Consider the following 15,255-nt stretch of genomic DNA (forward strand, 5'->3'; position numbering starts at 1 on the left):
CTGTATCGGGCTGTGCATCTCTGAGACCGGCGCCTGGGGCCCGAGGCTGGCACCCGCTGGCGGGGGGAGGGGGGGCCGCGTCCTGCCCGGCTTCCTGCCCCCCTGCCCGCCCCAACCTGTGCAGTCTGCACGGGCTGCGGAGCGGCCTGCCCGGCGCTGCCAGCCTCCGTAGCTCGAGTCAGGCCGGCCCAGCCTCGGCTCCCAAGTCGTGTTTTAACGCGGGGACCTGCGGATCTGTCTCCGGCGCCTCGGCCCTCAGCAGTCAGACCGGCACGTGTTCCGGGGCGGGGCCAGGGCTAGAGACGTGCCCCTGTAATCACAGGACTCCAGGAGCCGAGAGCTTTCGAGAAAGCCCCGGAAGTTGCCAGATTTGTCATAAAACCCTTAGCGCGGGCGGCATGTGACTGTCCCAGCAGAGCTGCAGAGCAGCGCTTCCCACAGCCGGGCTGTGCTTCTCACAGCTGCGGCTGTGACCCACTTTGCAGCCTGTCCCTCCTCTTCCCCAAGCCGTGCCCTCACTCTGGGTCACCTCTGACAGTCTAGGCCCTAGGACAACCGGGGGAGACAGGGTCTTTTCCTGGTCAGCAGCTGAATGTGCTGGTTTTCTGATTGTGAAGCAAAGCTGATAGGCTAACACTCCCCACGAGTTCTTTACAGCTGGAGGACTGCAAAGGAACATGAACTGTACATATAACAGCAGTCAGACTGAACTTGTCATTAAAAGGCAGTTTATTGTGATCATTTCACAGATGTCCTCCACATAAGTTAAATGACTAAAATATGAACGGTCAACATATAGTCTACAGAAATCTTTAACCTGTTGCACACCAGGGTAGGAGCAATCATTTCCACTGTCTCAATGAACTGCAGTTTTTCATCTGATCTAGAGGACCCCAGGGAATAAATATGCAAACTGTATTTCCTTAGAAAACTGAGTTTGTGTCAGTTTCAGACTCTCTCAAGAGAAGAGAAAGCAGAAATAGCTGTGATATGGTAGTGCTACTGCCACAACCTCTCACTGTCTTATTACAATGAGGAATAAAACTGGAGAATTCTGTATAGGACCGTTCCAGAGCGGTCGCCGCCTTAGTCTGTATACAGCAAAAAAACAAGAGTCCTGTAGCACTTTAAATTTGTTAGTCTTAAAGTGCTACAGGACTCTCATTGTTTTTGCTGTATAGGGCATGCGCTCAAGTTGTGGCTGTGACATCCAAAAGGGAATAAGTAAGTGCTGCCTAGGAAACTTGCATTGGGAAATACAGAAAGTGATTGTAAGGTGTTTTGTTTTGTTTTGTTTTGTTTTGAGGAATTTCCTAATATCACCTAAAGATTTTAGTCCAAGTACAGAGGTTTGAGTTCCCACCACCTGCTGGGAATGGCAGTGACCATAAAGGGGAATGTACAGTGCTGGCTGCACACAAGTGGCAGGGAAGCAGGTAATGGAGGAATGTGCCAACTTCGGCTTGAACCCGGAGTTGTCATTACAGACGTCAAAACCCCTGGAAGCAGCATTTGTCTCAACTGACCCTAAAGTGAAAGGAAAGTCAGACGCTCCTTTTCAAAAGCTGCTATGATAAGAGGATTGCTGCCACCAAACACTACAGTGTTATGAGGCTAACAGCCAAGGAAGGCCACTGCAGTCCGAGCGGAAAATGCATATGAAGGCCATCCAGGGGCCTGTGGGGACTGGAACCCAGGAGGGCCACTACAGTCAGAAGGGTCCGTATCCACCTGAAGCCACTTCAGTCAGAAGGGGTCGCTGCTGAAGCTGTTTTTGCCTTTCTTGCGTTTGGTTTTGGTGGACGGTGTGGTGAAGTCAAGCGACTCAAGGCGGAAAGGACGTGGCTGGGGCATCTCCACAGTCTGTGAAGGAGAGACTGGTGCCATGCTGGAGGTGTTGTTGTTCAGGGGGGCGCTCAGAACAGGCGGGGAGTTATGATGGGCTGTAGCGAAAAGGAACATGTAGACATGTTTGGTCTGTTAAGACTCAGCAATGCTTTCCCAAGTTCCCAACTGCATTAAAACCTTATCCATGAAGTTTTATTGAGGGCAGTCAGAAAATATAGAGATTTTTGCATTTTTTAACATAGATTTTTACTCATATTAAGGACCTTCCAGACGGGGGTTGATCATTTCGCTAGTTGGTAGTCTGAATATGTAATGTATCTGTTCAAATACTGATAACAGGCAGTCTTGGAGAGTGAAAAATCCCATGGCTGGTGGCTGAGCTCTCTCAGAGGATTGCCTCCACCTTTGGGATTTGATGCCCACATTCCCTTGAAAGTGCATCACAGCTGGAGCTTAATGACCTTCATGGTACAATGCAAAGCTTAATTAGTTGGTTGAATGGTTGATTATGTTTTTGTTTTGTTCTGGCTTTCTGCTTATTCTCTGTAATTGAAGGACCCAGCGGCCATAGTGACAGGCACCTCAGAGAGTAGCCGTAATAGGGTTCATTCAAAGACAGGAAGTAGCTGGGCAAGTTTCTCCATGCTGCCTCATCAATGTGCCTCAATTCTGTCCTTGTGAGACCATTTCTAAGAGTAAAATAGGAGTGTCTGTAGCCCATCCAATCTCTCCCAGCAAAGATGCCAATTAGCACCAACTGCGGTGGTGGGTTTTGTTATGCAGACAGCTCTCCAGTAGGAACTAGACTGAGACCCCACAAAAATCTGTTTCACTCAGGCTACCACACGGTGGTTATCTTTTGTCAGACCTATCTAGCTGATTTGGAACCAGTGACCTGAAGATGAAAGGCTCTGTATCTCTTCATCCACAGCTACATTCTGATCGGCAAGAGACTCCTACTGAATTCAATGGGAGTTCTGTGCACAGATGGGCCCTTGCTGTATGTTTACAGATACTTATAACTTGAGCTATTCCTAAACCAAATTGCTTCAGACACATGAAGGGCACTTCTCACCAAGGACTAAGTCCATGGCAAATTAAAAAGGAATCACAAGCACCACTGAATGACACAAAGGCTAAGGGCACTGCTTCTGCAGAACCTGCATGATGCTTTATTCCTTGAAAAACTGGGCCGAATGGCAACCTTGTGAAGGGACAAAAGACAGCAAGTGTTGGGCAGGGTGACATTCTGAATGTGAATCACCTCCAAGCTACAACGCACTAGAAGCAGATCATTCAAATCACCACAGGTAGGCTTATCAAAATCTGGTCTGCTAGATCAAGTCTAGGGAACCATTGTCAGAGGAGAAAATGTCTGTAATTACCAATAAAGGAATGGGTTGCATTGTCCCTTAAAGAGGCCATTTGACTGGGAAACATTTCCCTCCAGAATAACATGCCAGGAACAGAACCCCCACTGGAGGAGATATAGGCACATGGACAAAAGGAAGAGAGAGTGTTGGGATATTTACCTAGACTCTTCATAGGATCAGCACTGAGGATCTGGCTGGCTCGCTTGGACCGGAAATAGTTACTGGCAATATTCTCACTGTCACTCCTGCTCAGCATCAGTTTGTAGCGGTCTTCTTCCTGCTGGGATCCCAAAACGCTGTGAGCAGCGCTCACCTCAGCTCCAGCTCTTTAAGCAGCCAAGCACCACCCCATGGGCTAAGGCCAGAGCCTTAGAGATAATATGATCGAGCATGTAATGCAATCTGGGCAACAGTAACATTGCAGAACACACATTCTTGGGCATAGTGTGGACACACATGGGGCCACATGCTGCCCCCCCCCAGCACCTGTAAGCAAAGTCCAAACTGGAATGCTACAGGTGCAATGCTACTACACTGGAGGGGGGCAGGGCTCTATGTGCTGCCCAGAAAGGCTTTCTGGCAACTCTGGCTGAAGGAGGTACACGGCTAATAGGTTTGCAAACCATGCAAATCCTCGGTCCAAAAGCCCTGCCAAGGGGATCTGTAGGGGCCATAGCAACTACTACAAGCAATGGGATTGATTCCATTTACTAAGGTTTTGCATGGGTTGGAGGGGAAGGCGGAATCAGCAATTGATCCATGAAGCAGGTTTCATAATCCCCCTAGACGTTTGGGAATAAGCTTCTATCCACACCTGCCGCACAATCCTAGTCCTAAACTGCTGTGTCTTGGGCAGAGATGGCCAAGCAAAGTAAAACGGAGTGTTTTCGTTGTTGTCAAAGGGGAACTAGGATGGTATCAGTTAACTGGGACTTGAGCCCAGCTCCCCGCACAGAACAGCCAGTGCACTATCCTACTAGTCTTAGATCTGTTCTAGGCCTCTACTTTATCATTCATTTCTGGCCTGGGTTGTCTCTCCTCTTTAAGGGCTGAACTCCCAGCATTCCCAGCCGCTGCTGGCCAGGGTCCTGCCAGGACTGATTGGCCACTAGACTGTGAGGCCAGCACTCACTGCTTCACTATTTACCTGGCTTTACACACACCTTCAAGGCCCTGCCATTCTTATTCTAATGGCCAGTGATGGCTGGGAATGAGTCCTTCTGGAGCCACTCAGTCCTCTGCCTATTTCCTCCAGAAGGAACAGCTGTGTAGCAACATAGCCCCTTCTCAGAAGACTCCTTCAGGGTCCTGGAAGGAAAAGTACAGCTTACCATCAGCAGCTCTCCATTCTCGCCTGAGGAGCCCTTTCTGGCTGGCTTAGTCTGTGGCAGTGATGAAACTGCTATGAGAAAACAAAGGCATTACTTAAATCACCAGCAGCACGGAATCAGTTCCAGCTTTTCCTGACCGTCCCCCTTGTTCCCCACTGCTGCTTACAGAGATCCCGGATCACTGTTTACTGAGCCATGGCAGGACTAGAAGGACCCTCACACTACACTTTTTATCCAGTGGAGGCATGTGCATGCCATTGCAACTACATGTGGGCCCTGCAGGTCTGTGCAGTGAATATTTCAACCTCGTAGGGAAGGTTGAAATATTGGGCTAAGGAAGCTAACACACACAAGGGAATGAATAAAAAGTACAGGACTGAGGGTCAGGGATCCTGGGTTCCAGGCTGGGTATACAGACTCACTATGACACACTGGGAAGTCACGTCCTCCTTCTGTGCCTCAGTTCCCCCCTTTTTAAAACAAGTCTAATTATACCTACCTGATGAGGGTTTGTGACGCCTATTTCACTAATCTTATAAAGTGCTTTGCGGTCCTTAGATGAAAAGAATTGGGAGAAGGGGAACATTTTTATTTTAAGCACCAGTTCACTGTCTCCAAAACGCCCAGACATGCTTGTAATATGTAATCAGGTACAGGTTATACCCTTGTACGATTTAGCACAAGAGTCTCTGCTCTCACTCAAATCAACGGAACCCATTCAAAATAAATAATCAGGTAGCCCCAATCAGAGAGGCTTTTGTTCTCATTTCGTTAGATTATCAACCAGGCTCCTACAGAACGATGATAGCCTATTCCGTACACAAGAGCCAATCCAAGGTTTTATAAGCAAGTACTAGCTGAGTGCAATACACATGGCCATGCTAGTGAGCCAGGGATGGATGTACAGTAGAACCTCAGCATTACGAACTCCTCTGGAATGGAGGTTGTTTGTAACTCAGAACAAAACGTTATGGTTGTTCTTTCAAAAGTTTATAAATGAACATTGACTTAATACAGCTTTGAAACTTTACTATGCAGAAAAAAAAAATGTTGTTTTAAATTATCTTAATTTAAATGAAACAAGCACAGAAACAGTTTCCTTACCTTGTCAAATCTTTTTTTAAAAAATGTCCCTTTATTTTTTTAGTAGTTTACGTTTCACACAGCACTGTACTGGTTTAGCTTTCTTTGGTCTCTGCTGCTGCCTGATTGCATACTTCCAGTTCCAAAAGAGGCGTGTGGTTGACCGGCCAGTTCGTAACTCTGGTGTTCCTAGCTCTGAGTTTTACTGGACAATAAAAATGCCCTTCTTACCTGCAGGGAGGCTGGTTTTTTGAATGACAAGCTCCGGGAATTTCCAGCAGCTGCTGTCTTCATCCCAGATGGACTCACATCTGATCTGATCTAGGTTGCTGTAGTTACAGTCACGCCGTATGAGGGGCTGCACCTGATCCAGAAGCTGCTGAAATAGCAAGCAGTCCTTCTCCTGCCGGCGGATGGTGGCGAGATAATCAATCTTCTCCAGCTCAAACTCTGACTGCAAGTCTTTGATTTCAGTCTCGGCAGCTCGCAGCTGGATCACCAAAAGGAAAGGGTTAATTGTGATGAGAACAGAGGGAATTTTACATGACTGGTGCAACAAGAATGGTTAGGGGAGGTGTATGAAGAAGGAAGAAAGATATGAGGGGAGTTTGAAAAGATTTGGATTGTTTACTTTCGAGAGGAGATTAATAAAGCGAGGCACGGTATAAGTATACAGTACATGAACCATTCAGAGAAAGTGGATCGGGAACGTCTATTCTCCCTTCCCGTAACGTAATAAAAGAGGACATTCAATGACACTGAAAGGTGGCAAATTCAAAACTGGTCAAAGGAAACACTTCTTCACACAGTGTGGAATTAGACTATGGAATTTACTGCCATATGATGTCATGGGAACAAATAACTTTGACTTTCGCTATGAGGGATTGGACACTTATATGGACAACAAGAATATTCAGAATTACACTATCATATACTAAAAAAATGGGAAGAGATAAAACCTCAGGCTTCAGGGTTCAAGCAAATCTCTAACTAACTATTAGGGATTAGGATGAGACTCCTGGGGGGGGCGGGCAGATTATCCCTCCTCTGCCTATGGCATGGTTTCTTGCCCCTTCCCCTGAAGTATCTGGGGCTGGCCCCTACTGGAGACAAGATATTAGGCTAGATGGACCTTGGGTCTGATCCAGTCTTGAAAGTCTTGTATTCCTGCAATATTGCTATGCTCTTAGGAGCTTCCAATTCAGGGCCTTACATATGCAGGCATCAGGCTGCATGTGCACACATGTTTTTGGAGGCCCACTGGTAGTCTAGCACTATATCTTTACAGCTACATGTTGTCAGAGGGGCTGATTTTCAGAATGGCTTCACTTTGATGGGCACAATTTTTCATTTACAATTATTTTTGGGTGCAATTCCCATTGTTTATACATCTTCTGAGTCAAGCTATAATGAACCACCATCAAATGCAGACAGACATGTGGGTCTTTCAGTAACAAAAGCACATGCCCCTGCCACTTGAGCTGTGAGAATGCAAGAAGCTGTGCCATCACGAAGACAAGCCACACACACGGCCAATTTATTAGTTAGGTTGCAGGGCAAAGCAGGAGAAAGCTGGAGATGGGGACCAGCTCACCAGCACCATTCACAGCGATCCCAAGTCCTGCCCATTCTGCCCATGTTCCAGATATGTATCGGTAACCATACAAATCGTAATAACACTTAACGCTTGGATAGCACTTTCCTCTGCAGCTCTCAAAGAGAAAGCGTGAGGCTTTGATGTGAGCAAGGATAATTTAATATTTAAGCTTATTGTTCCTCCAAGGGGCTAAAATGATCAAAATCCATGTTTATCTCATGTCTTGTCAGTTAACCAGAGAGCTGCCACAATCATTCCAGAAACATGCTGACTGGAGTGTCTCATTACTATAACAAAAGAATGAAAGTGAAGGAGAAAGGAGGGGGGTATAAGGGTAGGGAGCACCCCAAGAGTAATCTCACTGGATGCTTCCCAAATCTTAGCTCTGTAGAACAGATAATTGCTTCGTAGGGGTTACCTTCTTCTGCATTTTCTCCAGCAGCTTGCTCTTGGCTCGCACTTCCTCCTGGATGGAGTCATAGACATTGAGCAGGACCCAGTCACTGCTGTCCTCATCAAATTTCTGCAGAGCTGCAACCAGCTGCTTCTTTCGTTCGTCTGCATATTTTTTACGACGTTTGTGCTTTTCCTTCAGGTCCTTGTTTTTGGCCTGTTCTCCTCCAACCACCTGTTGTTCCAGCATCTGCAGCCTGGAGGAATTGGAAAGATTTCTTAGATCTATAGTATAAAGGAACATCTGCATACATGCAAATGACACACTTCCATGGCTACTGTCTATACAATAAACAGATAGTGATTTCTGTTGAAGTGAGTATTCAGATTTGTTGATGTAAGAGGTGAATAATAATGGAAGGCCTCTGTTTTAAGATTTAATTTGTGTTGTGATGTTCACCAAGCATGAGCTCAATGTATGTATCTTTACATACATGCTGAACGTATTCATCATCATGTATATCTGGAAAGTTTAACATTTATGGCCCCGTATTTCTCAAGTGAAAGAGATATTTTTTAAAATTAACATTCTGATCCTTATTCTTTGTTTTGAAATCCACTGTTTAGCCCCACAACAGATACAGCAGGGGCTGACATGAGGATACAGGCCATCCCAAAATCATTTGTAATTTAGTTTAAGTGGGTGGGCTGAGGCAGATGCTGTAAAGGGAGCAAGTTCCACACGCAGGGGCTGCCCGAACAAAGGCGTGGTCACCTGCTGACCTAAGGTCGATACCTGAGAGGCAGGTAAAATCTACCATGATAATAAGACAAGTGCCCTTCTGTGAATCACATGACAGAATGATGCCCAGGCATCACGAGGGAGTATGCATCTGCAATGAATTATTGAATATTTTGTGCATAGGAGGAAAAAGCCTGTTCCCCTAACAACCTCCACACAGGTCATTTGAGGTGATTCACTCCCGTGGGAATATTAATGTTTTTACTCCAACCCCTTGCCCATGCTCAGAATTTCAGACTTCAGTCCCCTTGGGTAATTGCTTAGGTATAGACAAGGCAAACTGCTCTAAGCCACTATTCACACTGGTGGAGCTTATCCCTGATCGAACTTGGCGTAAGCTGTACCTTACAGTCACTCAGTTTGTCTACACTGGGGTTTGCACTGATGCTACTATACCAGAGGTTGGCCAATGGTAGCTGAAATCAGGGGAGACTGACAGGGTAGACATGACTTGCAATGATATTAATTATCATCTTAATTATCTTAATTATCTTCTCTTCTAAAAGAGCATGCAAACCCATTCCTAAAGAACTCAGGTTTCCTCAAGAGGGAACTGATTCTTTCTTTTCGACTGGACCTGCTGTCTCAACAGCTTGGGTTTGGTTGAATCCTGCTTTGCTAAGCAGTAGCAGCGTCTTCAGCCATCCTGAGCTGTGAAGTCTTTCCAAGGAAGCTTTGAAAATATTGTTTAACAATGTAATAGTGAGAGTGAGTTTCCTTTTCTTGTGTGTTAAGCAAAATAGTTCTGTGATGGGAGCATTGAGATTTGCCACAATCAATCAGAATGTTTTCTTTGGAGCTGTCTCAACCTAACAGATAAATAGCTTGTCATTTATAAATTGCACCATCCTGTATTTTTAATAGCCTGTTTGAGCCTAGGAGATGCCCAACAGAGAAGTGTGCAGCAGAGAAGCCCTCGAGAAACCTTCTGGAGGAGCAGTTACAGCACAAGGCCATTTTCAGAATGAAATAGCATCACAGCCAATACAACATCATTATTTTTCAACACTTTGAGTTTAATATAAGGGCACATGATTGCCTCAAAACCAGTGGAATCCACAAAAAGTGAATCAGGATACAATGAAATTCCACCACTGGAGAACTGACAGCAAGTCCCATATTGTTTCAATGCACTGTCATTCTGTTTAAAGGGACTTTCAGTCAGGTCCTCTCCAGGGTGAAGTAACAACTGTGCTATCTTCAAGCTAGTTTACACTCAAGATGGGCCGAAAGTTGAATCTGAAACTCTTCACACTCCAGGATTCAAGTTTGGGTTCCAGGCTCTGAATCTAGTTCCAGAACAGATCCAAGCCAGTTGTTGTTCGGATGTGGTTCTGGTTCTGAACAGCTGATTTCATTTCCACCATATTGGGGCAAATATCTTGCAAGAACAACAACAAATGTATTTTTCAAGGTGAATTTTAACACTGCAGACTGAGAGCCCTAAAGAGAGAAGTCTCATTTATCCAGCTACACCATAGACAGCAACAAAGTGAGATTCCTCCACACCCCAACTCACCACCGGGGCTCCAATGCCCTGGAGGAACCCCCTCTAGGGATGAAAAGGGAGCTGTCTCCATGGTCTGTTCAGTCCTAACCTTAACCAACGGCAAGTAGACAGAAATGCACCAGTTCAAAGGTAGGCCTGCCAAAAGCCCCACGAAAGGAAAGACTTCAGAGTTAGGCAGGATTTGATCTGGTAACACAGAAGCAAAAGACTTGGTGTCCCACCTGCAATCCCCTCTGGTGGCCTGTTCCCCAGTATTTCACTCATATAATTTCTGTATTTTGGCACATCGAATGCCAGATCTGCTGGTTTATTCGTGTCTGAACCAGACGGGAAGTTCTCTGTGGGGCACAAGACGTATCTCCTTCTGTTTTGTACAGCACTGAGCACGCTGTCCGAGCTCAATAAGAAGGATCTAATGCAATAGTCTGGTTGTTTCTACCTGTGCAGGTTACATGCAATGCACAGGAGGCACTCCACGGGGCCAGAGGCACAGTTACTGACCTGGCAAGCACTTGCTGCTGGTCTACAGCCACAGGCAGCTCCTCAGCAGCAATGGCCACTTCTGCTCCAGGCTTCTCTCTGGTCACACTCCCAATGTGCTGGGCTATCTGCGGCTCTGCTGTGTCCTGAGGGCAAAAGGAAACTAAAGACATGCAGTCTGTGTACTGAGAGACATGATGAAGCAGGAACCTGTCCAACGCTGGGGCTGCTCATGGACCAAAGAGTCAGAAACATCATTTTTCTGCTTCCCCTGCAGCACAAGCCACCAAGATTGTTCCATTACCCTTAGAGATACTGTACATCTTGGAGTGAAGTTTTGGCATTGGGAAAGCTAAATCCCCCCTTGCGTTTTCAATTGGATGTGGGATTCTTTTTCATTTCCTGCCCTGAAGTGTTCCGTGCACTGTTAAACAGCTGCCACGTTCCACCCCAGAATCAACAGCACTGTGGCTAGATAAATACGCACTTTGACGAATATTCATGAACCTGGATTACAAACACAGGGGACGGAGGGGCAGCTAGATTTGTTTCATTTGTCCGATAAGGAGCATTGGCCTGATGGGTACCTTGGTGGACACTTGTTCTGTTTCTGCGATGGCGACAACAGGGCCCGGAGGCAAAGGTGGCTGATCAGGGAGGGTTTCCACCCTCAGGACAGTATCTGGAGAATACAAGAGAAAATACCCAGAACTGTTAGCTAAGAACTCTGCAGGACTAGAGCATCACTCTATGAAAATATCACCCGAAATCTGCACCAACCACATGTTTGTGAGCAAAACAGCTGCCATTTGCCACGCTATCCTGCTTGAGAAAACAATAGGAGACCTAGAGAGCATCCTGTGTGAATAAAGTAGTTTTCACAATGGATGGTAAAACTTTGGAGATTCACATGAAAATGCTCAGCCTGTCTTTGGGGGCTGAGGGTTTATGGTCAAAGAACAATCATTATTTTGGGTTAGGAAATGACTGAGCCAACTATTGAGAACACAAGTAATAGAACTCCTATAGATTGTCAGCTTTTTGGGGCACAGACCATCTTCTTGGTCTGTGTTTGCGCAGTAACTAGCTCCTAGACAGCACGGCAAGACACATAAGGATAATACGAGGGCATGGCTGGCAGCAAGTCACAATTGCCTCAGGAATCCCCAAACTCTGCCTATTAGACAGGCCATACTGGCTACCCACCAGACGCTGAGGGGCCGTCCCTAATTCACATGTAATGGTAACGACTGAAACTACCGCCCTCATCTTGTGCATAGAAGTCTGGCTCGTGCCAAGCAAACTGGTTTAACGTAGAGCAATGCATGATGGGACCTGTCCTCTCTGCAGTTCAAACCTTGTATTCAAGCTAAGAGCTCTAGTGGCCCAAGCTGTCAAGTTCTATTGTCTGCAGTCCCCGCTCTACATCCTCCTTGCTCTATGGTCCCCCCAAAGATAGCACTTCTCTAGATCTGCATCGTTCCCACCTGCTTCCTTCCTGAGATTCTCCTCAAGAGTGGACAGCTTGAGGTTGTAGGAAGTCCGCATGGTATTGATGTCCTCCTCAAGTCGGGCGCGGGACTCCTGCTCGGCTTCATAGTCTGCCTTTAGCCGGGCCAGCCTCTCCTCATACTCCTGAAAGACACAACGAGGGCACAGTGGAGAGCCTGGCATGGCAGATCCCGATGGTCTGCTCCTGACCATTCCCACCCATTCTGGGCTGCTCATTACTTCCCCAGCAATACACTAATTACAAATCCGTATTCACAACCATTTTCCACTCTAGGTCTTTTAAATGAACAGTGCTGCTCAAAGGTGATGGCTGACAGCCCTGGAGATTGGAAGTCTCCATTTATCCACAGGACAGGAATAGCTGACGCAATGCCAGCAAACCTCAACCCTGTCCTGGAGGGATCTCCTTTAAGAATAAGAGGGGAGTTCTCCCCCTCTAGCACGTTCACTTTTGACCTCTTTGCCCAGTCTGCCTCCAGTCAGTGCTAATTTTGGGGGTAGATTATGAATTGGACACCTGCCTGTTAGAAAATGGACTAATATCCCAATCTAGATTGTCAGAAATGTACTGATTGAATTAAAACAATTTGACTGTCAGTAAGACAGAGTAAGCAGTGTATATGTGTGTGTGCCAGTTATTCCTCTCTCTAGCATATATCCAGGCTAGGTGAGATTTTCCAATGCATAATCTGAATTTTCTGATCTTGTCTGATGGTGGATTCTGTGAAATTTGACCCACATGGACAAATCCAAAATTGCAATTAACTGGGAATTTTCCAGACTAGATAAGTGCCGGTTCATAGGAAATCTAGAATTTAGGCTTCTTTGAATTGGAAATTGGTCTTTTATGATTTTGGGGAGAATGAGACATCTTTGTGCCATACCAGCCGCATCTCAAATGCTATCAGACTGGAACAAATTTTGGTCCCTCCTAATTTGGCCAAATTAGAGCCATCAATAGAGATGAAAGGTTCTATATCCCATTAATGATCACCTAAGGAATCAGCAGCAGTGGAATCATTGGGAGTTTAATCTAAGTAAGAAGTGAGTTGGAGGCTCAGGATTTGGCCCAACAGTTGGACAGATCAGATTCACTGGACCTCTTGCTGACAAAAGATTCAACACTGGAACAGAAGGGAGAGCTGAAAGCTAAGGCACTTCTACAATGCAAACTGAACCATGCTGGGAACCTGGTTCCATCCCATCTCCAAAGCAAGATGGAACAATGATGGGAAACAATGGTATTGAAACAAGGTTCTGTCTATGGTACAAGATCACAGATTGAGGTGCATGAGCAGAGGTGTACCAAGGTCACACAGCACCGCCTGGAGCTATAGTTGTTCTGAGGATTATAAAGTGGACAACCCCCAGCAGGAAATAACTTGGGAGTCACCCTCCCCGGCTTACTTCTCTGATCAGCTGCTTCTCTGCCTCGACATCTAGCTGGGGTTCAGGTAGGAGAGCTGGCTTCACTTCCACCTGAGCTGTCTCAGCAGGTAACAGCCCTGCTAATGAAAGGAGAAGGATCACGCACACATACAGCAGAGGATTATCCACAGATCATTTGGCAACTAAACAACAGAAAGCGGCTGACAGATGATAGGGAATGTGCCAACCTAGACATTCCTTTAAACTGTGCTCTTACAATCTAGTCCGTGCGGACAGAGATTGCTCTGTGCTGGGACTCCACCTGAGAGAGTCGTTGCTGTATAGAAACAGCTTGGGTCAGTATTTAAACAGCTTGGTTCCAGGCATGCAAAAGGCTGAAGGTAATTCTAGGCTAGTCTAAATAGATTCTAGCTATTATATTCCAGGTGTAACTGAGGGCAACAATGGTTTCATCTTTGCCTATGGCCAGACTGGCAGTGGGAAGTAGTTTACCACACAGGACACTCTAAACCTTTCTACACAGAGAGGCGTCATTCCTGGGCACTGGATCACATCTCCGAGAGCAGTACAGGTACACAGTGATGTGAAAGGGCTAGGGCAGTAAAGGCAAGGGTGAGAGCTGCCTGGAATACAGCACTAATTGGAACCTTCCTCTCCCTGGTGTTCGTCTAGCTATTTTTTCTGGGAGGTGGATCACAATCATCCCCATTTTACAAATGTTACGCAACTTGCCCTGGCTCAGACAGAGTATTAGCAGCAGAGCTGAGAACAGAATCAAGAATCCTGACGTTTAATCCTCTGCTCTGACTGCTGGAGAACGCTGCCGCTTGAACCCCGTGTAAAGCTGCAGGGATGCAGGCAAGGTGTCTGGAGCAGTGAACTAGTGGCGCTCAAGCTACATGCAATGTTTCATAGCCCCTATGCAGCTCCCTTCATTGGCAGATCCACTCCCTTCCTGTATTTATCCTCAGAGAGAAGCAGGAGTACCCAGGTGATAGCAAAGCAAACGAGGCTCCTTAATGTGGCCACCTAACATTAGCTCAGGCCCAGGAAGGGAGGATCAACAGTAGGAAGGAGGCGAAGGGGGCATGGACATTGCCTGCTCTCTCGAAGGCGGCTTCTGGCTGGAGCAGGGGCAGGGAAGAAAGGCCATATAGTCTTATCACCTACAAGAAAGGTTTCCCCTGTCCAGGAGTATGGAGGATGGCTCCAAAAGGCTGCTCCCCTTCCTAAAGTCTCCCCCCATCCCAAAACAGACTGCTCCTACCCTAACCTGCCTTCCGTCCCAAAGGCTGATCCTGCTGGTGTTTGGCTGAAGAGAACCTTCCCCAACAGGTAGTAGGGAGGTTGGGGAGAAATGCCAATGTACACTCTGTATATTAAAGGTGTAATCTTCTCGCCAGTGATAAAGCAACTCTGGAGCAGTTCAACGGGATCCTACCTGACAAGTTATTTGTGATCATCTGTTCAGCCAAAATGGCCTTCAGCTTCTTGATTTCCTCCTGATACTCCCTCAGCAGAGCATCCTTGGGATCCTCATTGATTCGGGGCTTGTTCTTGATGTTCTTCGCTCGGCTGGCATAGCGCAAAGTGCTGAGGCTCTCGTCATAATTGTTATCAGCAGGAGACAGACAGGCCACCATGAGGGTCTTGGTGTTTCCCCCGAGGGAGTCCTGCAGCAACCGGGTCAGCTTTGAGTCTCGATAGGGGATGTGTTTGCACCTGTCATCTACCAGGGCTGAGATGACATTGCCCAGTGCTGAGAGAGAGAGGTTGATTTTGGTGGCCTCTTTGAGCCGCTCCCCTGTGGCTCCAGTTTTGGATTGCCTCTCGCTTCCAGCCAGATCCACCAGGTTGAGTTTTGCAGCCCTCAGGTGATCCTCACCTCTCTCATCTGCAAGAAAACAATGTGGGATCAGGTTCTTTTAAGAAGAAGC

General features: G+C 46.6%; 1 protein-coding gene across 2 annotated transcripts in view; it reads right to left on the reverse strand.

Moving 5' to 3' along the window:
* Positions 1–57: 57 nt before the first annotated feature.
* KIF17 (kinesin family member 17) overlaps positions 58–15,255 on the reverse strand; it is a 29,960-nt gene continuing 14,762 nt past the window's right edge. The window contains exons 5-14 of one of the 2 annotated variants that reach the window (XM_067566268.1): positions 14,760–15,212; positions 13,337–13,434; positions 11,905–12,052; positions 11,005–11,099; positions 10,439–10,563; positions 7,651–7,882; positions 5,867–6,125; positions 4,553–4,623; positions 3,381–3,501; positions 58–1,943 (exon numbers count right to left, since the gene is read on the reverse strand). In XM_067566268.1, coding sequence (XP_067422369.1) covers positions 1,747–1,943; positions 3,381–3,501; positions 4,553–4,623; positions 5,867–6,125; positions 7,651–7,882; positions 10,439–10,563; positions 11,005–11,099; positions 11,905–12,052; positions 13,337–13,434; positions 14,760–15,212 — 1,799 coding nt within the window. In that variant the 3' untranslated portion in view covers positions 58–1,746. Of the gene's footprint in view, positions 1,944–3,380; positions 3,502–4,552; positions 4,624–5,866; positions 6,126–7,650; positions 7,883–10,438; positions 10,564–11,004; positions 11,100–11,904; positions 12,053–13,336; positions 13,438–14,759; positions 15,213–15,255 lie in introns of both variants that reach the window. The other variant, XM_067566267.1, reaches the window with a different exon arrangement.

This window comes from Emydura macquarii, unplaced genomic scaffold (assembly GCF_026122565.2).
Source record: "Emydura macquarii macquarii isolate MOO-44397 ecotype Brisbane River unplaced genomic scaffold, CSIRO-AGI_Emac_v2 contig_2768, whole genome shotgun sequence".
Classification (NCBI taxonomy): domain Eukaryota; kingdom Metazoa; phylum Chordata; order Testudines; family Chelidae; genus Emydura; species Emydura macquarii.